The sequence below is a fragment of the Triticum aestivum genome, chromosome 3A (genome assembly GCF_018294505.1).
Source record: "Triticum aestivum cultivar Chinese Spring chromosome 3A, IWGSC CS RefSeq v2.1, whole genome shotgun sequence".
Taxonomy (NCBI): domain Eukaryota; kingdom Viridiplantae; phylum Streptophyta; class Magnoliopsida; order Poales; family Poaceae; genus Triticum; species Triticum aestivum.
In genome coordinates, this window is record NC_057800.1 from 99,360,234 (window position 1) to 99,384,236 (window position 24,003).

General features: G+C 44.3%; 1 protein-coding gene across 3 annotated transcripts; it reads right to left on the reverse strand.

The window, feature by feature from the left end:
• Nucleotides 1-976: 976 nt before the first annotated feature.
• LOC123060492 (transcriptional corepressor LEUNIG) lies at nt 977-12,046 on the reverse strand. 3 transcript variants are annotated; one of them, XM_044483240.1, is made up of 19 exons: nt 11,875-12,046; nt 11,705-11,775; nt 10,832-10,929; nt 10,395-10,504; nt 9,214-9,594; nt 9,021-9,109; nt 7,878-7,965; nt 7,705-7,780; nt 6,965-7,014; nt 6,556-6,849; nt 4,472-4,651; nt 4,112-4,357; nt 3,885-4,005; nt 3,488-3,597; nt 3,216-3,365; nt 2,566-2,721; nt 2,275-2,391; nt 1,765-1,968; nt 977-1,391 (listed from the first exon to the last, which is right to left on the reverse strand). In XM_044483240.1, exons 2-19 carry the CDS (start codon nt 11,734-11,736, stop codon nt 1,251-1,253), a joined length of 2,643 nt encoding a protein of 880 aa, XP_044339175.1. In that variant the 5' UTR covers nt 11,737-11,775; nt 11,875-12,046; the 3' UTR covers nt 977-1,250. The 3 variants fall into 3 exon arrangements, with proteins under 3 accessions (XP_044339175.1, XP_044339176.1, XP_044339174.1); XM_044483241.1 differs by having other exon boundaries at nt 6,556-6,798; nt 10,832-10,932; XM_044483239.1 differs by having other exon boundaries at nt 10,832-10,932.
• Between the last annotated feature and the right edge of the window lie 11,957 nt (nt 12,047-24,003).

The following is a 24,003-nucleotide window of genomic DNA, read 5'->3' on the forward strand; positions in this document are numbered from 1 at the left end:
TCCGAAGGCCGACGTCGATGGTGGGGCGTGCCCGGCCGCACGCTGGAGGTCGTCCTCGAGTACATCGAGGGCGGCAACACGCCGAGGCTGGAGTACCCCGCTCCCCCGTCCATCTCTCGCCAGCGTGGGAGCTCGTGGACACCAAGGCACATGGACCTGGGTGCATCCTCCTCCTCGTCCGGCCGCTCGTCCGACTCTCCCTGCCTCCGCCTCGTCAAGCCGGAGCCCCAGGACACGCCTATCAGCGCGCGCACCCGCAGCTCCGGCGTCCGCATCGACGACTCCGCCCCCGCCTCTGGCCGCCTCGTCCTCGTTAGGCCGAAGCCCGAGCCCGGCCTCCCCACGGAGTACGAGGAGATAGCTCGGCGCGGCTTCTCCGACGAGGACGCCCTACGGTGGGCGCGGGACGACTACCTCGCGACGAGATGGTCCGGCAGCGCCGGGCCCTGGAGGAGATAGCCGCCCGCAAACGTGGGCGCGAGGACGAGCGCGGCGTCGTGATCCTCGACAGCGACGACGACGAGGACACCCCCGGACCATCCAACCCGCCGCGCCAACCGGGGGAGGGTTGCAGCAGGGACGGCGGCCACGGAGGAGGCGGCGGCGACGACGACGGCGGCGACTACACGCGGTTTTACCGCCTCCTCGGCATGTAGAACTGCAAGGACGGCAAGAGAGACGGCGAGGAGCAGCCTAGTAGCGTTTTTTTTCTTTTTTGTAAAATATTTTAAATATATACAAACTCGCCGAAGTTTGGTTGAATTTGCACCATGTTTGTGTCGAAATTAAAATTTTCAAAAAAACAGGCGCCTCAACTAGAGGGCATCACGTCCCCAGCACGCGGTTTGCGCTGGTGCGTCCCCAGTGGGCGATTTTTAGCGTCTCCTGGGGGGCCAACGGCTGGAGATGCTCTAACCCGCATCCATCATTCAGAACAGCGGCACTTTCAGAGCACAACCATTTCAGAGACCAGAGATGGTGTCCAAACTCAGATAGATATATTTAGCTGCTGATGTTCTATACAAAAAGGCAATCAATCCACCAACCCAGGTCCCAGGGTGCGCAAGCAAAAGCTTGTACTTCCAACCAACCATATATATTCAGTCTAGCGTCATATGCCGCATAACTAGGGGGCTATTATGCTATCTAGAAGAGTCTCCAGTACCCGCACGGCGGATCGGTGTGGTGCGGCAAAAAGCGCTCGCTCATCCACCACGGTTACGGTTCAGGGCGAGCGGCAGTTGGACGGTTCATTTCCACAGCTTCACGTGCTTGTCATGGCTCACTGAAGCCACCAGGCCGGAGCTTGAGGAGGCCAAGGCAGAGATGAGGCCGTCGTGCGCCGCGACGGTCATGCTCCTGTTCTCCACCATGTCCCACAGCTCCAGAGACTGCAGTGTTGGACACGAAACACTTGTAAGTCAACAGCATGAATATCTTAGGAGGAAAAAATGAATGATCCTGTCTATCCTTATCGTCAATTAAATATATCTTAGCAGGGAATCCAGTGATCATGTCTATTCTTATAAACATTAAAAAAAGTATCCAATTGTAATTGAGATCATTTCATTTGCAACTACATTTGAAGCTAAAATTGCAGTTGAAATTCTAGGTCATGCTTGTATTAAAAAGATAGGAATTTCCAACGCGAAGCTAAAATTGTAGTTGAGATCATTTCATTTGCAACCACATTTATAGTTCTTTGCAATTTACTTTCGCATGTGTCGTGATCGCAAAATGCTGTTACGCGCTAAAAACGCTCACCTGGTAGCAACCGATGATGAGCAAAGATGGATACTTAGGGTGGAAAGCGCATGCATGAAACTTGCTCCCAGTGCTGTTGAGCTCTTGCACGCAGTTCTCATTCCCAGAATTCACAGACCATACTTTTACCGTGTCTTCACTGGTAGAGACAACATAGTCACCCGTGGGGCTCCAACAAAGTGAATCAACATGCTCTGTGTGACCCTGCAAAATTACCAAGATGGGGTTGAAGTTTTCTCTTGTCATGACCTAGGGAATTTTCAATTGCTAGACAAGTAAATTCTTATTACAGCAGCCACCTGAACACTTGGGAGAATACTCAGGCAAGAGCAATTTGTCATACATGCAAGTGAATCTCAAAAGGTTGAGTAAACAATTAAACAAGGAAGTAGACACCGAGATTTAGTTGGGCACTATATCCTTATGCCACTTAGTGAACTAAACATAAGCAGACTATCTGCACCCAGTTGTGATGTAGAAATATAGAGGTTAGAGCCATCCAATACAAACCTCAAATATCCTAACACAAGCTTGTGTTTCCACATCCAGTATAGATACAACATTCTCTGAAGCTGCTGCAAGAAATCCACCATGACGTGGCTGAAATCTCAGCTGGCTTGAACCTCCCTACACAGGCATTACAAGTAAATAAATCAACAAACAGATGGTCTGCAAGTGATCTCATTTAAAACCATCTGCTGCTTGTGCCGGTGGCACCTCACTACTTTTACAACAAAATTGTATGGACAAAGCAAAGCTGCTAGAGATCGACAGAATGCTCAGTAAGCAAAGTTTAGTAACCTTGAAATTTCGGACAGCCCTTCCGCTGCTGATACTCCAGAGCCGTATCTCACCATTCCCATCACAAGAACAAATGAGGTCATCCTTGTTTGGGTGAAAATCCACCGACATAACAGATGCTGAGTGCCCGGTAAACGTATGGACTGTATCATCTTGCTGGAAAAAACATTGCAGGAGTCGAATGTTAATGGCATGTTTATATAGTAAAACATACAACTTCGCTGCATTTGTAACTCTTAAGAAAACAAGGATAGACATCTCCCAAGCATCCAAATCAAATTAGAACCATCATACATATACCCCAGAACAAATAAGATCCACTTCCTAGACGAAGAATTTGTGCCGTGTGAAGGAATCTAAGAACTGATGTTGGGGGTGGTGGGACCTTTCATGACAGGTAGCCTTGCCATGGGCATTGCTTAAACTGCTCTCTTTTGTGAGTTTCACAGCCTAATTAATTATGCTTTCCAGTTTCAGCATAAAAGGTAACTGAGATGGCATTAACACCTGAGTTACGAATAAAAAAAGCAATTTGATATTATCATTCGATGTTACTTGACAGTGTTGTGCAATGTAAGACAGGCGAATCACAAGGCAGCAGATGGGTAAGCAAAAGTTGGAGCTTTGACAAACCGCACAGGCTTACTTACATTGTCGACATCCCAGACCCTGACAGTTTTGTCAAATGATGATGTAGCAATACGTGGGATGCTTGGACCGAACCGTACATCGGTTATCAGAAGAGAATGCTCCTCCAATACTGCCTTTTGTTTTAAAGTTTCAGCATTCCACAATACCACCTGCATTATAACATAACAGTTGTACATTTCAGTTTCAACACCAATTTTGGATGCAAGTCTCCAGAACTCAGACAATATCCCTTCGACTGAGCAGCCTGGTTAGTATGAACATGCATGTTTACCTTCTTATCATGACCCCCAGTAGCAAGTAGATTTCCATCTGATGAGAAGTGACAACATACAACCTTGTTGGTGCTTGCTCGAGCTGAAGAAACCTCTCGGAAGGTGAATCCTGCGTAAAACATACACAAAAGGTTAAATATGAAACAAACTTATGATACAACTTTCAAGTAAACAATGTAAATATAACACATTGAACCAGCATACTACTTCGACACCTGTTAGGTTTTCACTAAAAAGGGGACCAGGGTCTGTACAGCTCACAGTTTCCATGCTAACCACAACCTAGTTCAGTTTACCCGATTGGGACCTGTGGGTACTACACTGGTAACCCAGGGAACCAGTGCCAATAATTGCCGTAAGCCTTTGGTATTAAACAGCTAGACCAAAGAATTGCACCTTTAGAAGAAGCCATACAACGGCTGCGGGCATCACTTGGACCTGCAGCATCATCATGTGACAAGAACGAGTCCACGTTATCTCCCAAGCTGTCATCCTCCACCAAGCGATCCATGTCAGCCTACAGAAGTCAGGGCACAAAAGGATCAACCAACAGAACAGAAATGGGCTAATTATAGTAGTTGTACGTCCAAATACTTCCAAAGTACTAGTAAACAATAACTTACAATCTGGTTTGTTGGCGATTCCCTTGTGCCTGGGGCATCAGAACCAAAAACAACTAAGGCCTTCGATATACTAGCATTGTGGTGCATCGGTGGCATTGATATGGTGTCTCCTGGAGTATCTGTGGAAGGAGTTGAGGGTGCTGAGCTGGGGCAGGGGCCAGTAGTATTCATAGTACCAGAGCTGTTAGCTGGACCGGATGATGAGATAGGTTGTTTGCGTTTTCGCCCATTTTGATTCTTGGAAGCCTGCAAAACCATATCAGAGTTTGGGGTTTACAAACTTATGGAAACTTGAAGATTCAACAAAACGTAATAAGATGTTAAGATGATAAAGTTGGATCATGCAGAACAGAGTAAAACCTGTTCATTTCCACGAAAGGAATAGCACAAGCTTCCATCCATAGAAACACTCCCAGGCACCATTTTTTCATGATTGCCTGAGAAGTGATTTGAGCTTTGTGGTAGCTGGCTAAGTAATGATTGTTGAAGGAGCTGTTGCTGATTGCTGCTTTGCCGTTGCTGCTGTAAAGCAGCTATCTTCTACTACAAAGAGGGGAAGTGGTGAGGGTTTCTATTAAGATACAAAATATCATAAATGGTAGCGCTAGGGTAGAGCTGATGGTAAGTGGTACTGGATAGCTGTTAAGAATATCATTAAGTACTTGAAAACAATAAGGATGTGTTAGCTAGATGATCATGTGATCATGCAAACTTCCAGACTGACAAAGAGCTGATTGTAAGTGCTACTGGACAGCTGTTAAGAATATCATTAAGTACTTGAAAACAATAAGGATGTGTTCTTACTCTATTAAGGTCAGGATGAACTCGTAGTAAATAGCTCCACCGACGCGAACTTGTACTCTCAAAGATGATTATTGTTCGTGATTTGAATTTGTATTCATTTTGAATGGAGGTGGACTCAGTTGTACAAGTTTAAAGTGATTCTAAGACGGAGGACATTCACATTGAGATTTGAAGCTACAAAAGGAAGTGTTTGGATAAGGCAATTCACTGTTGAACTATATCTTTGTGCACATGTAGGGTGCAAAAGACATTTTTAACCAAGGAATGAATTGAGCCTTCATGTGCTAATGTCAGAGATCCAAACAGTATTTCTTTGTGTATGCAAATAGCATGTAGCCGCTTTCCTCTATTTATTTTTTGTAACAGCATTTACTTTGATGTCAGAGCTACGATCTCTATGTTCCAGTTCAGAAAATTCCATTTCCAGTTTGTGGTATCCATGGTAGGTTAGGTAGATTGAAAGAAGCTGGAGGTAGCACACTAGGTAGACTGAAAGAAGATGAGATAGCACACTAGGCTCTAAGGTGGGCAGTCCTAAAGGTGGGTGCCCGACAAGGACGGAAGGAGTCCATTGAGATGACAGGCAAGGTTCGGCAATGACATAAAGAAAACAAACCAGCTCAACAGTTAGTTATAACAAATTATGACCCTGCATGTCAAATGCAGAAACAAATAAAGCTTAGATGCGGGGTCAAAGAGGCCCCAGGAGCTGCAAATTAGTGAACGTCTTCACTGGTCACGGCAGCGGCCTCCTCAGGTTTTGATGGATCTCAATGGGGAGTTCTGGGGCTGGTTGCTGAGTGAAAACTTCTCTACTCGATATTTTAGAATCAAGCTGGAAATAGGTTTTGGCAGGAGATTGCCCACTCTTGAAGAGTCAGCTCTTGACTGGGGAGGCAGAGGTCGATTTGAACACACTGACTCTGGGCTTGGCAAAGTGCCGCTTGTAGACTAGCAGAGGCCCACTGGGCCTTGTGGACTTTGAATCTGCCACTTTGGGGGACGGGGGCAGGGGCGGGGGCGGGGGGGCTTGGGTTGGTCAATGGATCACCAGTGACCTCAGAAACAGCCTGAGCTGGAGAGTAGGCAACAGCTCAACCAGGTAGCCATGTCATCCACACAAACAAGAAGCGAGAGGTAAACTGCCCTAGGATGGTTTTCTTATGATAAATTTAAATAAAGCTCGATGACTGCTCACCGAGCATAATTTTAAACTCGGCCCGAAGCTCAGGAGGGTAACACGCACTTATCTCGTAAGAAAATTGATACTGCAGAATGCCAACTTGTTTTTTTTTAAACCGAAGACCGTAGAACAATAGTTCTACGGTAATTTTCATTCAAATAAATGTTTATGTACAAACAGAAAAGAAAAAAGAAAATTACACACAAAACCTCTTATCCAATAAGAATGCCAACTTGTCAACATGGCATATTTTCTTATGACAGGTTTAAATAAATCCGATGAGTGATCCCGTTAAAAAGAATGACTGCTCAGTGACCAAAATTCAGTATTTGTATTGTGGCAGGAACCAATGGGGAGACACAAAAGAAAAGAAACAAGGCGTGAGACTACATGCATAAACCGCAGTAAAAGTATTGGCAGTTATATGCATATAACATAAATAGTACGTTGGACTTACCTTCATCAGCATATCTGTCTCCATTGGCTGCACATGTGAATACATGTTCTGCAGTGAAGGCCCCACACTAGGAATAATATCTGTGAATGCGTTTGACTGACCATCCCTTCGACTGCTCAAAAGCACCCGAAGCCTTCGGGCATCCATCTCTCCAGATGAAGATGTAATATTTTGCTGTGCTTGAAGCAGCAACTGTTGCTGCTGTTGAGTGAGAAACTGAAGATGTTGCAATGCTTGGGGATTCTGCATAAAAGATTTCTGTTGGAGAAATCCAGATCGAAACTGATCTAAACCCTGAATAGTTGTGACCAAATTGAAATACGTCGTAAGAACATAAAATATGTAGAAGTCCTACTTGCTGCAAATTTATAATTTAGACGACAGAGATTTAATCAAGTGAAAAACTAACCGTGAGAGGCCACCCTTTCAAGGTCATATTGTGCCCTGCTGGATTAGTGCCTGCCAGACAGCAGAGTATTAAACCATAACAATCAGTATGTGAATGAACAATACAAGTTGACAGGTATTAGGACATCTAACAAAGAGTCAGAGTCCCGAATTGCAGCAGACAGGCACAAAAGCAACCATGAGGCTACATAAACAAAAAGATGGAGAATATGTGTGGTAATGACAGCTGTGCAGCCTAATTATTCCTCAAAACTAAAATAACAGAGATTTTCATGTTTGCATTAAGAAACATAATCTCCCTTCTAGAGACTAGAGAATAGACCTACATCATACCTACACTGTAGATCACTGACCGTACACAAATTAAAACAACAAATATTAACGTCTCAATGCATAGAAGACCACAATATTAGATGCATGTGTTCTGCATAATGATCAGTGCATTTATATATGAAAACAGAATTGTATGTTTGTACTCTTTGTAAAAATTTACCACCTTTAAGTTGTGAATGTTAAACAACCATAACATTTTTTGTATATATTCGAATCTGGGCCTAATGATCTATACAATTTCTACACAAGATAAAAGAAAACTGTTGCAACACTAATGATTAATTACTACTACAAAATAGGAAACATGTTTTCAGGTTCAATAGACTACGGATCTATAGATGTGAAAACCACATGAAAGCAGGATAAAAGCAGAAACATCAATTTACACTAGAGTTCAATGGCAAAAACCTGGTACTCCAAGTAATGATCCGTCTGCTCCTGCACCCCTAAGATTTAGAGTGGCGTTTGAATCTGCCTTGATTTCCTGGTACAATTAGACTTACCAACTTATATATACTGGCACATAAGTGAACACAATATCTTAAATAAACAGCAACCCAGTTAAGACATGTACAGATTACCTGTGTTGATCCCTGAAGCTGTAGGTTCCTGGCCTGAGCTTGTTGCAAAGTACCTGACACTCCACCAGCTGATCCTTGAAATATTTGCCTAACGGTTGTAAGAACAGCAATCCAATTAAGATATGCACGGACTACCTAAAAACATAAACCAAACATTTGCACCCTAATAACAATCATATTTTTTACGGGAAAATAACAATCATATGAACAGCTAGGCGAAGATATCAAACGTACATGCACATAACAGAAATGTCCTTGTAATTGAAAATTAAAGACAGAAACATCATAACAGCATCCATATAATCAGCAGACAGAGATGCTTTACATCGATCTTTTCACTAACATGTTTGCTGCAACTGGTCTTTATGGACCTAGTAAATGCATGCCATCACTTTGCATAATTCATTACAGCAAATCAATAGTCTCAATGAATTACTGGACAACATGCTAATGGATCAATCAAATAGATTTTCATTCTATCTTAAGATCAGCGTGTAAAAGCTGTAATGGGCATTTATGCATTTGGATGTTCAAACTAAACTCCCAAAACCACCATGGATAGAATAGATTGCATTTCCAGTTAACCAGAATAGATCGAATTATCGTCTTCAAGATATTCTTAGGATGCATAGTATCAAAATTTGCTACAAGGCGATCAGATATATTAGAAGAGTGAATTCCTATAATCCTAAAGTAAAGAGGGGGGAAAGATGAAGTTACAGAATATATTAAAACACTTTTTGGTTGCCGAGCACGAAAACATCAAGGATGTTTAACCAAGTAGCTCTGATACCTCCGAAACCACTCCATTGTGACAAGCGAGTCATCATGAAAGAACAATATGCAAACAAAACTACAGCAGGAACAAGCTATTATGATTTATGAACCCACAACTAGAGTTCCGTAGGAACTAGAAAGGTACAGAATGAGCAAGTAAAAATAGAATCGAGAATTCAGCTCAGACTGTAATTGATGGGATAAGACAAAAAGCAACAGAACTGGAACTTAAGATTTATTTTTTTACATTTGCTAACTGTACTAAAATAGATGATGTCACAGGACCATGAGTTGTATGTACTACGAAGCTCCCACAAGTAAATACAATGCTATAACAAGCATTACTAAATAGTTTGTAGTTTATACCCGGAAGCCTGAGCTGAGAATGCTGCGGACTTCAGTAAAGATGCCGGATTTGATTCCAGAAGCTGCCCAGCATTTTCATTAAACCTTTGCTGCGGTGCAGATTAGGGTGGAAATATTAGTGTGTATCATTTTATATCAAAATATTTGAGGGGTATTATTTAACTAACAGTACATACTGCCACTTGGAAATTACCTTTACTGATGCCTCATCCAAGGTGTCCCTCTGCGCAGAAATCTTCATTCTCTCTTCATACGCCTTTGCAGACAAAGAACTTGTTGTTACAGTATTTGGTTGTGTTGGAGGATCAGCAGATACTGAACCATTCTGGGGACTTGTGGGCAAATAACTGCTCTCATTACGCTGCTGTTGCTTCTGCTGGCGACGTTGCTGCTGCCGCTGCTGCTGAGGATGTTGTTGCTGTTGTTGGGTCTGCTCCTGTTGTTGCTGCTCCTGCTGCTGCCTCTGTAGCATGAGTTGCTGCATTTGGATCTGCTGTGCTGACTGCTGGGAATGAGGATGTTGCTGCTGTTGCTGCAATGATGACTGGTGCTCTCGAGCTTTAATCGACTGTGTCTGGGACACAAAGTTATAGTCATATACGGGAAAAGATACTTCATGATCATGCAAGATTATCACACTATATAGCTAGCAGTGGCAAGCAATTCCAGAGCAGGAGGCAGGTGGTAGCTACAAAAAATATACAGGTACTGACTACTCAGAAACAAAAGCCTAATGGATAAATGCGAGCTTAGCTACTATCAAGCGCTAAACTAACACAACTTATTGTTTTAAACTTTTATACACAGAATGAACATAAAAATAATTGGCTCTGGACCATTGGAAATAGGTTTTGGTGTTTGGTATGGCGCATTAACTTAAGATTTAATTTGAAATATTTAAAAGTAGCTTGAAACAAACACATCACAGATGAACCACCAGTCTGAACAGAATCCAGTTGATATATACGGGAAAGACAACTCAAATTTTCGCAGACCCATGCTCAAAGATGTCTGGCCATAGTCACAGGTCCGTCAATAGTTGTGCGGTTACGCTGTCATCCTTTAATTAGCTAATTGTGCAAAAAAATGAAATAAACATGAATGAACCATAAAGATTTAACCAAGGTAGATGGATTAGGGTTTTTTTTCATTCTTTCAACAGTAAAATGAAAGTTTCTTGGATTTTGCCTCTACTATTCATGTGGAAATTTTCAGTACGCTTTATGATGAGAATATACTCCTATCAGCGAGCAAGTGATGGGTATGACTAATGCAATGAAACATTTACATGTTTACTGTAAAGTTGTATCATTTAAACGCAGCAGCACAAGTAAATCGATATGCATGTGCAGAGGCAGTGCATCATATAAGAACCTCAATGTACGAAGTAGCAACATCGGAATGCTTGTCGTTGGTCCTTGAAATGAAGATGTCCCAGAAGACCGACCACCACTCGAAGAGGAAACCCCCTGGGGCGTCAATTGCTATTGCAAAATTAAAGTGACACATGTCAGTGCAGTAAAATTAAGTTTCATTCTTCAGAAAGCAGAGATCAGACATTTGCATAGGTAAAATCAGACTAAGACAATGCAATGTTTAGAACAGCTGTATGCACATTTGCTTCTAGTCATGCATCTCTGTCGCACAAGCACTGCCTACCTGACAACAAAGGCACTGTCTACCTAACAACAATACCTACAGGAATCAAAATATTTGGCCCTAATGCAGAAAGATAGAGCTTGGAAACTAAAATGGAGCCTTCCTCGCAACAAGGTAAATTGATCATGACACATTGATGTTGTAGCACTCACCAACAGGATCTGGAGAAAGATTGGATTCGGCTTGGAACGCCTTTGCAGTGTTCTGCAAGTTCCGCTTCACCAGGTAGTCATGGATGTACACATCCAAGCTGCTTCGCCAGCGATACACATGGCAAACATTAGGTTCATACCACAGATCAGTACATCATCGAGGTTAATAATAATTAGAAAAAGGCACGAAATAACCTAACGAAAATCTCCTCTTATGCAAAATTTACTCCAGAAAAAACCCCAACAAGGAAGCTACAGGCACTGGAAACAACAGGAGATGAAAGCGAAAAAAAACGGAGGAAAAAATAGAGATAAAATGTGCATTTAAGCACTGTGGTAAAGATGCATTAAACTCTCTTGAAACCAAGAGGCAGCAAAGGCAGACACGCATGGAACAGACCTATTACCGGGAAGAAAAAAGAAGGGCAGAAAAAGAAACATAGAAAGAAGATAAAAGGTGGCAACTTTTGCAAAAGAAGAGGGAAATGTGCAGAACGGGAAAATAGAAATTTCATCAAGAAGTGACCTAATAAAGCGTTTGTTCTTCAACGAATAATGCAGGGCATTTGTTTTTCTGCGGATAATCTGATTCTACAAGGGAAGACAGAGGCGCCGTTGTCAACAAAAAAAAATCACAAGAAACAATGGTGCGGAACGGACGGCGAAGAAACCAACCTGCGAAAGGAAATCAACGGTGGGGGAGGCACACGGAAACGAAGAAATTTCAAGAAACGCGAAGAAACCCTCATCTCGAACACATCGAGAGAGAATGTGTGAAGATTAAAAAAAAAAGTGGCAGCGTGTTCCCTGCCAAAAGCAATCTGCTCACTGAAACAAACCCGGAGGCGGAGCAGGGAGAGGAACGAAACTCACATCTTGTCTGCGTCCCAAGAATCCTGCGCCATGGCTGCCGCCTCGTCCCCCTCCTCCTCCTCGCGGCCACACTGCACGACACGGTAAAACAGCGCCTCAAGAACCACCAAAGGAACAAGAGCGCACGGAGCACAAGGCGGCGAAGAGAAAAGAAAGATTTGACCGCTCACATTCCGCTCCAAATCTTGCCTCGACGCCACTTTGCAAGGCCGAAACGCAAGTTGCTTCTTTGAAAAAAGAAATCAATTGGAGAGGAGAGAAGGTAGGTGCGCGGTGATTTAATATGGGGTGGGGAGGAGAGGGGAGGGGAGGGGAAGGGAACAGAGGAAAGGAATAAAAAGGAAGAGATGAACAGGGGAGAGGAGAAGAGGGGGGCGAGGGCTTTAGGCCAAAAACCCCCCATTGCCTTCTCACTTTACACTTCCACCCTTCGTGGACACATGTAATTGCGATAAGGCCATTCACGCCCCATGGCTCGTTGGAGTTCATGCCATTTTAGAATTTTCCTTTGTGGGTTCTTTGGTTTGTGTAGTTGAATGTATTAATAATCTAAAGAATTAGGCCTTTGAGAGTGTTTTTTATTTTTTGAAAATTGTTCTTTCTCTTGATTTACTTAACTTTCAGAAGGCATGATGTTATATTTATGTGTTTTTCTATTTATATGGTCCTTGAATCCGATGAATAAAAGAGACCCTAGACCAAGAACGATGAACGCCCCCCCACCCCAAAAAAAAGTAGCTCAAATTGATGGCATACATAAAGATAAGGGCAATCTTTCATATCTTGAAAATTATAGTTTTCTAAGTCCTTCAATCCTGCGAATCAAAGGATTCTAAATAATGCCCAATGATCGTCCATAATAAGAGTAGCTCAATCAATGGTGTATTGAAAGATACAAGGACGATCTTCGATATCATAGGTGATCATAATTTCAAAAGTCTTTAAATCCCTTGAATTAAAACATGTACGTAACGAGTGACGCCGATGACCACCGACCGACCTCTATGAGACCAAATGAAATTAATGTGGTGCATAAATGTAGGGCAATCTTTGGAGATATTCAATATCTCGTGGAATTCTATTAAAGTTGTTTGGATTCAATGTACATTATATTTAGAAGTCAACTCGAATATCTTCTCATCAAAAGAGACATGTAAGGCGTGTTATATAGAGACAAAGATGGTATATGTGCATTAATTCTGACGGGTTTTGCGAAAGATCAAAGGTCATATATTAAGAAATACAAGTTCTTACAAAACACCCTTATAGAAATTGAAAAAACCATCTTTGGGTTGTCAAAGTCTTCTTTTTGTTGCATCCACCGGTGGCGCGGCGTGAGCAAAGCTCGTTGCCTCCTCCGGGATGTCGTCTCAGCGGAGCAAACTTGTTGAAACCCACGAGCTTGTAGAAGCATTTTCACCCTTTGTGGAAGTTGAACCTTTTTATAGAACTTCACTAAAAGTGTGTACCAATACCTGGCCAATATTTGCATTGTTTTTGCCTCAAATCAAAATACAAAAATATCGTCGCCGCCTCACATTCTTGAATAAGACATAAACCTAACCAAACTTAAAAAACACATAAAATGAAGTAGGAACCTTCAGACCGGCAAGGGACATGGTCCACAGTGCCTACATGGCCTTAAGGCCACGGAAGATGACACACTAGCGACGATGTCGACAGGAAGCACAAAACAGTGATCACCTAGAGTGAGGCGAAGGGGCTATAAGAACAAATATCATACTAACAACAACAAAAATGACCTGCTGATTAGGTTTTAGCGAAGGTGGTTGCATCACCAAAAAAATTATCAGACTCCCTAAAGGAGACTCTGTGTACGTGAGCATCATTACCACTTTACCAAGGGTCTAGTGCGCAAAGAAACCACCATCGATGCATTGTGAGTGATTTGTGACATCTAGGAAGTTGTTTCAGATGAAACATTCTAAGCGCCATATTGGTTTGCGAGGAGATGTCGATCCAAGTCAGCCAAATCTGCCCAACCCGAGTCTCGGGGGCTAATGCACATCCATTCGTCCTAAGTACAAGTTCTTGAGCAGGATTTCGATCCTCATGACGATTGCTGCCAAATTAGCCTGAGTCTCGGGGGCTACTGAATCAACGATTTCATTTTAACTACAAGTTATTGCCCGAGAAAGATTTTGATCCCCGGTTCAATTACTTGTGCCCGACCTAAGTCTCAAGAGAGACTGCACCAAAGTTTTTCTGCTAAGTCTAAGTTAAACAACCAACATGTCCCAAGCCAGACAGCGACTCGGGGAAACAATGTGTGAAAGTGCTAAGTAAAACTACAAAGACTCGCGACACATGCCGGCATGCACCTTGAGGGCTACTTGCTATACTATCATGCAAAAATTGTAAGGCATGAAGAAGTTTACCTCCATTCCAGGCGTGAAGCTATCCATTATACGCTTCACATCTTCGTTCATCCCATTAGATGCGCCTTCAAGAAGGTTAGAGCCTCCCGCTTTGCCTTCATCGGGAAGGGATTTTGCCAGGACTTCGTGTCTGCCTGGCGGCGCAAGGTGTGAATGCAACCTCTAAGCATGTGACGGACATCTCATTTTGAGGCCCCTGCACCATGATGGCGTTGGCTGAGGTGCTGGAGACCGCTGGCGGTCGCAACGGGGCTTCGCATATGATGATCTCGGTGGATGGCCTCGGCTGTGAAGCTGGGACGTAGTGGAGGGAGGTGGTGGAAGGTTTTTCCCTTCTAGTCGTCTGTCCAAGGAATTGACTTACACGGTGTGATATTCGGTCCCGGTTTCCCAAAGTTTGACCTTGGGAGCATGGGCCTAGTCTCAATCACCTACGTCAATTGCAGGTGGGTTTAAAGTGGCGTCGTGCATCGGTGTTCGCTCATTGGTAATGGGCTGGTCGGCTTCTCCAACATCATACTCCTCCATGGTTACGAAGTCGGAGGTGGAGTCTGAAGGAGACGGAGGAGCCTGGACAATCGGCTCGGCCATCAAGGCCCCTGTGTTAGTACACGTGGTTGTGTCAAGGGACATGACTGGGAAGCACCTGAAGGGGCGCCGGTCAGGTCGGCGCTAAGATCGCGTTGTGGCCTATGAAACAACTTATGCTTAAGATAACATAAATGTGAAGGTTGTTGCAATAAGCAGATAGGTTGGAAAAATGCTTAAAAAGTTCCCACGGGCTTGATTCAGACCTTCCAAGATGGGTGTAGCAATCCAGAAACCTTCATCGACAAACAAAGAGCTAGCTGGTTGGAGAAGGTTGTGCGGCCGCGCGGGGTGCCAGATCTTGGCGTACTTTTGAAGGAAATATGCCCTGGAGGTAATAATAAAGTTGTTATTTTATATTTCCTTATTCATGATAAAGGTTTATTATCCATGCTAGAATTGTATTGATCGGAGACCTAAATACATGTGTGAATACATAGACAAACACCATATCCCTAGCGAGCCTCTACTTGACTGGCTCGTTGATCAAAGATTATTAAGGTTTCCTAACCATAGACATGAGTTGTCATTTGATAACGGGATCACATCATTAGGAGAATGATGTGACAGACAAGACCCATCCGTTAGCTTAGCATTATGATCGTTCAGTTCTATTGCTACTCCTTTCTTCATGTCGAATACATATTCCTGCGACTATGAGATTGTGCAACTCCCGGATACTGGAGGAATGCATTGTGTGCTATCAAACATCACAACATAACTGGGTGATTATAAAGATGCTCTACAGGTATCTCCGAAGGTGTTTGTTGAGTTGACATAGATCGAGATTAGGATTTGTCACTCAGAGTATCGGAGAGGTATCTTTGGGCCCTCTCGGTAATACACATCATAAGCTTGCAACCAAACGACTAAGGAGTTAGTCACGAGGTGATGTATTATGAAACGAGTAAAGAGACTTGCCGGTAACGATATTGAACTAGATATGAAGATACCGATGATCGAATCTCGGGCAAGTAACATACCGATGGACAAAGGGAATTACGTATGTTGTCATAACGGTTCGACCAATAAAGATCTTCGTAGAATATGTAGGAGCCAATATGGGCATCCAGGTTCCGCTATTAGTTATTGACTGGAGAGGTGTCTCGGTCATGTCTACATAGTTCTCGAACCCGTAGGGTCCGCACGCTTAATGTTCGATGACAATATAGTATTATATGAATTATGTGATTTGGTGACCAAATGTTGTTTGGAGCCCCGTATGAGATCTCAGACATCACGAGGAGTCTGAAAATGGTCAAGAGGTAAAGATTGATATATAGGACGATAGTATTCGCACACCGAAAGTGTTTCGGAGGTACCGGGTACTTATTGGGTCACCCAAAGGGGTTCCGGGCCCCCCGACAAAAGATATGGGCCTTATGGGCCAAGAGGGGAAACGCACCAGCCACAAGGAGCTGGTGCGCCCCCCATATGGGCCGACCTCGCAGGGCTTCCCTTTCCCCCCTCTCTTTCCTTCCCCCTCTGACATATATGGGGTGCACCTAGCACACCCCAGATAATTGTTTAGTCGTGTGCGGCGCCCCCTCCACCGTTTACACCCCCAGTCATATTTTCGTAGTGCTTAGGCGAAGCCCTGCGAGGATCACTTCACCATCACCGTCACCACGCCGTCATGCTGACGGAACTCATCTATTACCTCGACGTCTTGCTGGATCAAGAAGGCGAGGGACGTCACCTAGCTGAACGTGTGCATAACGCGGAGGTGTCGTGCATTCGGTACTTGATCGGTCGAAGCACGAAGAAGTTCGACTACATCAACTGCGTTGAGAAACGCTTCCGCTTACGGTCTACGAGGGTACGTAGACACACTCTCCCCCTCGTTGCTATGCATCTCCATGGATAGATCATTGCATGTGCGTAGAATTTTTTTTGTTTCCCATGCAACGATTCTTAACAGTGGCATCATGAGCCAGGTCTATAAGTAGATGATATGCACGAGTAGAACACAAAGAGTTGTGGGCAGTGACAGTCATACTACTTACCACCAACATCTTATTTTGATTCGGCGGTATCGTGGGATGAAGCGGCCCGGACCAACATTACATCTCCAAGCACATGAGACAGGTTCCACCGACAGACATGCAACTAGTTTTGCATAAAGGTGGCTGGCGGGTGTCTGTTTCTCCTACTTTAGTTGAATTGAATTTGACTGCGGCCGGTCCTTGAAGAAGGTTAAAACAACAAACTTGGCGAAACACCATCGTGGTTTTTTGCGTAGGTAAGAACGGCTCTTGCTAGAAGCTTGTATGTAGCGACCCGACCTCAAACCGTCAAGTCTCTGTGCTTCAGTGTCATCCCTGGATCGGTAATGCTGACACACACAGTACTTGAAGGATTTATAACAGAGTGGCAATCACATGCTTATTACATAGAATGTCGAGAGAGAGAAATTATTACAATAAGTATGGCTTAAGGTCATCTAATACGATAACAACGGAAGGCTTGGAAGATAAAGTGAGTCCATCAACTCCAAAGGCATAGATGAGTGCATGAAAAACGACCTATCACACCTTACTCCTCATCTGAAAAGTCTGCAACATGATATGTTGCAGCCCGAAAACGGGTCAGCACATGGAATATGCTGGCAAGATAACACAGGAGAGTAATGAACATATAAATACTATCACTACATGCATATATGGCTGGTGGAGGCTGTATGGTTAATATGTTTTGCGAAAAGCCAAAATTTTCCTACAATAAAGAAATATATTTTATTTAACTATCATGGTAGTTGAACAATATTGAGAAGGTTCCTCCAACTCAATCCCAATGAAAAGTAATTATCAACCCAACAAATTAATTTTAGAGTGATGAGATCCATATGATAATCCAAGAGCCAGATACTCAAGATGTCCATAACCGAGGACACGGACCATGATTAGTTTATACACTCTGCAGAGGTTTGCGCACTTTTCCCCACAAGACTCGATCTCCTCCGTTGTATTTCTCGCACTGCGTGGTGTTTGAGAAACGGATGACCGAGACACAATCTTTCAGAAGCATTTTCTCTCTACTCTGGGCGGACCGGTACACCTACAATCCCCTACATCTGCTAGTCCACCTCTTCAAGAGCTCACGCAACCTACTCAACTATGTCAGAGCCCATAATGGCTTGTGGCTGCACACGGAAGTTTCTAGCATGAATAGTCTTATGATCCCTTTGAGCCTGGGTAGCGGACCGTAGGATGATCACACGGGTACTCTGGGATATCCTAGGACAACACTGGATTCTCCAGGTACCGACAAGCAATCCACCCAGATGTGTATTAAAGTTGCCACCTTAAGTTGAACCATTAATTAACAACTCACATCTGTTATGGATACACTCAAACCCAAACCACGTATACGTGCATAGCATAGCAATATAAGCATAACGTAGAAGTAACTCCCAAGGGTTTGATAATAAAACAGGTAATAGGTTCTACCTCATTATCTACTTCCCAGACCCACATGTTAAGAGATCCTACTCATGCAATGTGTGAAGGTTGAAACTAATGCATAAAAACTGGGTGATAAAGGGGTATGATCAAAGTGTTAATGTGGCACCCCGGCTCAGAGAAAACCGGAACGCCCCGTATTCTAGCCCAGAGATCGAGGTGAAGTCTTATGGAATACGACACTGCTTAGTATAGAACAAACCATCTCTCTATTACAACACGAATATGAATACAAGGGTTCCGATATTACAATGAATAACATTGGCACGACGACACTATGCCAACCACGGTTGCTCTATACAAGCAGCATAACAACTCGAAGCAGCGGAACAACTACTGGCAGCGGAACAACGAACGACGATGATGGACTCCAAACCGCAGGGACTCTGTCTGGAACGTTTATCCTAGCTCGCGAACACAGGAACAACATCAAACAAGCAAGCAATCCAGGCACGACATGCAAACTGGCATGACACGCCAGGTCAGTATATTGAATGTACTTGCAAGCTCACAATAACCAGAAGCATTCAAGACAAACAACAGCATGGCAATTACAGGTTAAGCAGGAATTATCATGAGATCATCAGGATAACATGAACATAATAGCGCTAGAACAATGTGATCATGGCATGAACATATAAATCTGATGATACTAGCATGCAACATGATGACACTACATGCACCATTTATTCTGCTCGGGTTACCTCATAACCATCACATGCATCACTTACCAACTTCGGACATTACACGATTATCTCGGGATCAAATCAAGCTTGGTATAAACAATACCGTAGTAATCATAAAATGACCACAAGGAGCTTGATCTTTACCCACGATTCTCGCACAACATAACAAATATTCAACAACTCAGTATCCTCGATACCACGGTGATCATTCCAGCGATCACAACCATGACCAACACTTGGTCTCAAACCGTGATCCCCCTCCGGCGATCACAACCAACTTATCTCATCCTCGAGTCGGGGTTGTTATTTAGCACATTATTATTATTATTACTATTGACTCATAGTGTGACCAACTACGAACTGGGCCCTTATCCGCGGGCGCGGCTATCGATAGATTTAATATACACTCTGCGGAGGTTAGTACACTGTACCCACACTACGGAACCCATGGCCTCGAACTCCCATTCGGGTGGGCCAACGGCGTTCCGACAAAACCGATCTACTGCCATGACACTCTCCCGGCCACTCCGACCCACTCCCAACTGGGCTGGTCCTGGGTGGCCCCGTGTCTACCAAAGACACAACGACCACCGTCGTGGCCAAAACACCCCTCATGGGGACTGGATCCATAATAAAAACAACGGGCACACAAGGTTATGTCTGCTTACCGGGCCAGGGTACCGCACGCCCATAACCTTCCCTAGTTGGAGGCACCGGCAAGAGGCACGACAATAGACCCAGTTACGACCTTCCCATAAAGGTAAGCGTGGTTGCATTGGTCAGTTCGATATGGTGGCACCATGACTCAGCCAACATATGTTCAAGCTCAATTTAATCCGGTTAAACTTGAATGCAAATATGCTGAGCCATGATAAAATAACATGATACAATTACAATGCATGAGCATGATATCAACATAAGCACGAGTGCAACATAACTAGTTGTTGGGGAACGTAGCAAAATTTTAAAATTTTCTACGCATCACCAAGATCAATCTATGGAGTCATCTAGCAACGAGGCAGAGGGGAGTGCATCTACATACCCTTGTAGATCGCGTGCGGAAGCGTTCAAGAGAACGGGGTTGATGGAGTCGTACTCGTCGTGATCCAAATCACCGATGACATAGTGCCGAACGGACGGCACCTCCGCGTTCAACACACGTACGGTTGGGAAGACGTCTCCTCCAACTTGATCCAGCAAGGGGGAAGGAGAGGTTGATGAAGATCCAGCAGCACGACGGCGTGGTGGTGGAAGCAACGGTGATCTCGGCAGGGCTTCGCCAAGTTCAGGGAGAGGGAGGAGTGTCACGGGAGGGAGAGGGAGGCGCCAGGGGCTAGGGTGCGGTTGCCCTCCCTCCCCCTACTATTTATAGGACCCCTAGGGGGGCGCCGGCCCTAGGAGATGCCATCTCCAAGGGGGGCGGCGGCCAAGGGGGGTGGAGTGCCCCCCAAGCCAAGTGGGGCGCCCCTACCCCTAGGGTTTCCAACCCTAGGCGCATGGGAGGCCCATGGGGGGCGCACCAGCCCATCTGGGGCTGGTTCCCCTCCCACTTCATCCCATGGGGCCCTCCGGGATAGGTGGACCCACCCCGTGGACCCCCGGGACCCTTCCGGTGGTCCCGGTACAATACCGATTACCCCGAAAACCTTCCCGATGGTCGAAACTTGACTTCCTATATATAAATCTTCACCTCCGGACCATTCCGGAACTCCTCGTGACGTCCGGGATCTCATCCGAGACTCCGAACAACTTTCGGGTTACCGTATACTAATATCTCAACAACCCTAGCGTCACCGAACCTTAAGTGTGTAGAACCTACGGGTTCGGGAGACACGTAGACATGACCGAGACGACTCTCCGGTCAATAACCAACAGCGGGATCTGGATACCCATGTTGGCTCCCACATGCTCCTCGATGATCTCATCGGATGAACCACGATGTCGAGGATTCGGTCAATCCCGTATGCAATTCCCTTTGTCAATCGGTACGTTACTTGCCCGAGACTCGATCGTCGGTATCCCAATACCTTGTTCAATCTCGTTACCAACAAGTCACTTTACTCATACCGTAATGCATGATCCCGTGATCAACCACTTGGTCACATTGAGCTCATTATGATGATGCATTACCGAGTGGGCCCAGAGATACCTCTCCGTCATACGGAGTGACAAATCCCAGTCTCGACTCGTGCCAACCCAATAGACACTTTTGGAGATACCCGTAGTGTACCTTTATAGTCACCCAGTTACGTTGTGACGTTTGGCACACCCAAAGCACTCCTACGGTATCCGGGAGTTACACAATCTCATGGTCTAAGGAAATGATACCTGACATTCGGAAAAGCTATAGCAAACGAACTACACGATCTTTGAGCTATGCTTAGGATTGGGTCTTGTCCATCACATCATTATCCTAATGATGTGATCCCATTATCAATGACATCCAATGTCCATAGTTAGGAAACCATGACTATCTTTTGATCAACGAGCTAGTCAACTAGAGGCTCACTAGGGATGTGTTGTGGTCTATGTATTCACACATGTATTACGATTTCCGGATAACACAATTATAGCATGAACAATAGACAATTATCATGAACAAAGAAATATAATAATAACCATTTTATTATTGCCTCTAGGGCATATTTCCAACAGTCTCCCACTTGCACTAGAGTCAATAACCTAGTTACATTGTGATGAATAGAACACCCATGCAGTTCTGGTGTTGATCATGTTTTGCTCTAGGGAGAGGTTTAGTCAACGGATCTGCCACATTCAGGTCCGTTGTACTTTACAAATATCTATGTCTCCATTTTGAACACTTTCATGAATGGAGTTGAAGCGACGTTTGATATGCATGGTCTTCCTGTGAAACCTGGGCTCCTTGGCAAGGGCAATAGCTCCAGTGTTGTCACAGAAGAGAGTCATCGGGCCCGACGCATTGGGTATGACTCCTAGGTCGGTAATGAACTCCTTCACCCAGATTGCTTCTTGTGCTGCCTCTGAGGCTGCCATGTATTCCGCTTCACATGTAGATCCCGCCACAACGCTTTGCTTGCAACTGCACTAGCTTACTGCCCCACCATTCAAAATATACACGTATCTGGTTTGTGACTTAGAGTCATCCAGATCTGTATTGAAGCTAGCATCGACGTAACCCTTTACGACGAGCTCTTTGTCACCTCCATAAACAAGAAACGTATCCTTAGTCCTCTTCAGGTACTTCAGGATATTCTTGACCGTTGTCCAGTGTTCCATGCCGGGATTACTTTGGTACCTTCCTATCAAACTTACGACAAGGTTTACATCAGGTCTGGTACACAGCATAGCATACATGATAGACCCTATGGCCGAGGCATAGGGGACGACACTCATCTTTTCTCTATCTTCTGCCATGGTCGGGCATTGAGCCGTGCTCAATCTCGTACCTTGCAATACAGGCAAGAACCCCTTCTTTGACTGATCCATATTGAACTTCTTCAATATCTTGTCAAGGTACGTACTCTGTGAAAGACCAATGAGGCGTCTCGATCTATCTCTATAGATCTTGATGCCTAATATGTAAGCAGCTTCTCCAAGATCCTTCATTGAAAAACACTTGTTCAAGTAGGCCTTTATGCTTTCCAAGAATTCTATATCATTTCCCATCAACAGTATGTCATCCACATACAATATGAGAAATGCTACAGAGCTCCCACTCACTTTCTTGTAAATGCAGGCTTCTCCATAAGTCTGCGTAAACCCAAACGCTTTGATCATCTCATAAAAACGAATGTTCCAACTCCGAGATGCTTGCACCAGCCCGTAGATCGAGCGTTGGAGCTTGCACACCTTGTCAGCATTCTTAGGATCAACAAAACCTTCCGGCTGCATCATATACAATTCTTCCTTAAGGAAACCATTAAGGAATGTCGTTTTGACGTCCATTTGCCATATCTCATAATCATAGAATGCGGCAATTGCTAACATGATTTGGACGGACTTCAGCTTCGCTACGGGTGAGAAAGTCTCATCGTAGTCAACCCCTTGAACTTGTCGATAATCCTTAGCGACAAGTCGAGCTTTATAGATGGTTACATTACCATCCGCGTTTGTCTTCTTCTTAAAGATCCATTTATTTTCTATGGCTCGCCGATCATCGGGCAAGTCAGTCAAAGTCCATACTTCGTTTTCATACATGGATCCTATCTCGGATTTCAGGGCCCGCCATCGCTTCTTCATAGTTCGAAGGTTCACCGTTGTCTAACAACATGATTTCCAAGACAGGGTTGCCGTACCACTCTGGTGCGGAACATGTCCTTGTGGACCTACGAAGTTCAGTAGCAACTTGATCTGAAGTTTCATGATCATCATCACTAACTTCCTCTCTAGTCGGTGCAGGCACCTCAGGAACAATTTCCTGAGCTGCGCCACTCTCCGGTTCAAGAGGTAATACTTCATCAAGTTCTACTTTCCTCCCACTTATCTCTTTCGAGAGAAACTCTTTCTCTAGAAAGGATCCATTCTTGGAAACAAAGATCTTGCCTTTGGATATGAGGTAGAAGGTATACCCAATAGTTTCTTTAGGGTATCCTATGAAGACACATTTTTCCGACTTGGGTTCGAGCTTTTCAGGTTGAAGTTTCTTGACATAAGCATCGCATCCCCAAACTTTTAGAAACGACAGCTTAGGTTTCTTCCCAAACCATAATTCATACGGTGTCGTCTCAACGGATTTCGACGGACCCTATTTAAAGTGAATGCGGCAGTCTCTAAAGCATAGCCCCAAAATGACAGCGGTAAATCGGTAAGAGACATCATAGATCGCACCATATCCAATAGAGTGCGATTACGACGTTCGGACACACCATTACGCTGAGGTGTTCTAGGCGGCGTGAGTTGTGAAACTATTCCACATTTCCTTAAGTGTGTGCCAAATTCGTGACTCAAGTATTCTCCCCCACGATCTGATCGCAAGAACTTGATTTTTCTGTCACGTTGATTCTCAACCTCACTCTGAAATTCCTTGAACTTTTCAAAGGTCTCAGACTTGTGTTTCATTAAGTAGACATACCCATATCTACTCAAGTCATCAGTGAGGGTGAGAACATAACGATAGCCACCTCGAGCCTCAACACTCATTGGACCGCACACATAAGTATGTATGATTTCCAATAAGTTGGTTG

Coding starts and splice junctions, on each gene's coding strand:
- LOC123060492 (XM_044483239.1), bottom strand. CDS start 11,736: ATGGCGCAGGATTCTTGGGACGCAGACAAGAT. Junction 3,598..3,884: donor TTGTATGGCTTCTTCTAAAG/GTGCAATTCTTT, acceptor TGTTTTACGCAG/GATTCACCTTCCGAGAGGTT. Junction 3,366..3,487: donor CTGGGGGTCATGATAAGAAG/GTAAACATGCAT, acceptor GTTATAATGCAG/GTGGTATTGTGGAATGCTGA.